This window comes from Sphaeroforma arctica (assembly GCF_001186125.1).
Source record: "Sphaeroforma arctica JP610 unplaced genomic scaffold supercont1.6064, whole genome shotgun sequence".
Taxonomy (NCBI): Eukaryota; class Ichthyosporea; order Ichthyophonida; genus Sphaeroforma; species Sphaeroforma arctica.
In genome coordinates, this window is record NW_014034494.1 from 105 (window position 1) to 1,765 (window position 1,661).

General features: G+C 43.8%; 1 protein-coding gene across 1 annotated transcript; it reads right to left on the reverse strand.

Moving 5' to 3' along the window:
- Positions 1-609: 609 nt before the first annotated feature.
- Positions 610-1,475, reverse strand: SARC_15401 (hypothetical protein; the record flags this gene model as incomplete). The annotated part of the gene is made up of 2 exons (XM_014290478.1): positions 1,260-1,475; positions 610-877 (listed from the first exon to the last, which is right to left on the reverse strand). Coding segments are annotated over exons 1-2 (357 nt in total), but the record flags the coding sequence as incomplete, so codon positions are not given.
- Positions 1,476-1,661: the final 186 nt, after the last annotated feature.

Here is a 1,661-nt window from a genome sequence, read left to right on the forward strand (position 1 = left end):
TGTTAAAATTACCTAGTATGTCATGCAATATAATGAAAAAAACTAAACCGCTTAACCATTAAACAAAAAAATAATTAAACCCTATATATAACTGTAGACTGATGTCTTAACGATCTATCCACACCCGCGCAGATATACTGACTACGTCTACAGCCACAGTCTAGTCTTCGTCAGCCTATATAAGAGTATCGTCCCACCTGTTCTGTATCGGGCCGAAACCCCGTTACCTACACTATAGCTACCGACATACCGACAACGAAAAGGCATTGTCTCGGACTATGTAGTGCGATAGAGATACCCTTTAATGTGATACACACGTACACACACAGCGCTTGTGCACATATACGACAATTTTGGAAAGACTCAATTTCCTAAAGGAATTTATTATATAGAGTTGCACACACACACACACACACATACACACGACGTATACAATACTATTATGTAGAGTTCTCCCGCGTGTTCTGTATTAAAGAGTCGCTACCAGTAGAGTTTCAGAGAACTAGGGTTTTAGGGTTAAGTGTTCTGGCAGACGCATCGTAATCGACTTCAGCGATACAATCTGGCCGAGAACCAGTCCACATGCGCACACACACACCGCATACACACCGCGTCTCGCAATATCAAACGGGCCCATACGACAGCCCTGCCCTGGTCCCACCTTTTCTGGACCGGTGCGTCGCTCTCACTACCGCTGGTTGCCTCTCCGTCGTCATCGTCCTCGGCGATGAAGTCAGACAGCGACCCGATGTCGTACTGTATGTCCTTGCGCCTATCTGCGTTGTAGCGTGTGGTTTCCGCTAACAGTCGGTTGGTGGTCAGTGGTGTGCGCTGCAGGAAGGGCTGCGAGTACCGGGGGTTGCTCCTCTGAGACGACCTACGGACGGGTTGTATGGGGAGGAGAGGAGTTATATTGAATGTGTATTTGTCTGTGTGCCTGTACAAGCTTGTATGAGTGTGCTTTTATAATATTAAATATCCGGGTGTTTATATATATAAGTTTACCAAAATAAGCTTCTATAGAAATTGAATATCAGAGTCTATTCCTATATAAGCTTATATGATATATCTGTGTGTATGCCTCAAACTGGATAGGCCAAACTAAAAGCGTAGGTTATAAGCGCGTGCATCATATGTACACGTTTGTTTTCGTGGAATGCATACAAAAAGGTGATTCGTCCCCCATCTGTGTGTGCTAATATAGATGCACTTGAATACGTACACAAACACACACACCTCCCGCACTGCATACTCTGTACCTTCTTCTAGACGCAAGAGCCTCCGCTCTCTCTGCCGTCTCTGGCCCATCCCCATCGGAAGATGAGTCATCTGCGAATCCCTGCGTCATATCTATCCATGACTTGTTGATGGTTTGGCTTGCGGTGGTCCTTGACTGCGACAGTTGGACTGAGCGTTGTGATCGGGTGCGTATTGTACTCGATGGAGAGGGTTCGTCGTTTGGGTGTGCTACAGTGGCAGAGTGATCTGTGGTACCAGCTGAACGGGTACTAACTCCTGCAGGGATTAGTAAATCGTAATCAGAAAGAACGCCAGGGTATACTGGTGCTTATGTATATATGTATATATAATAATATATAATAATATCTAATAATATATAATAGTATATAATAATATATAATAATATATAATAATATATAATA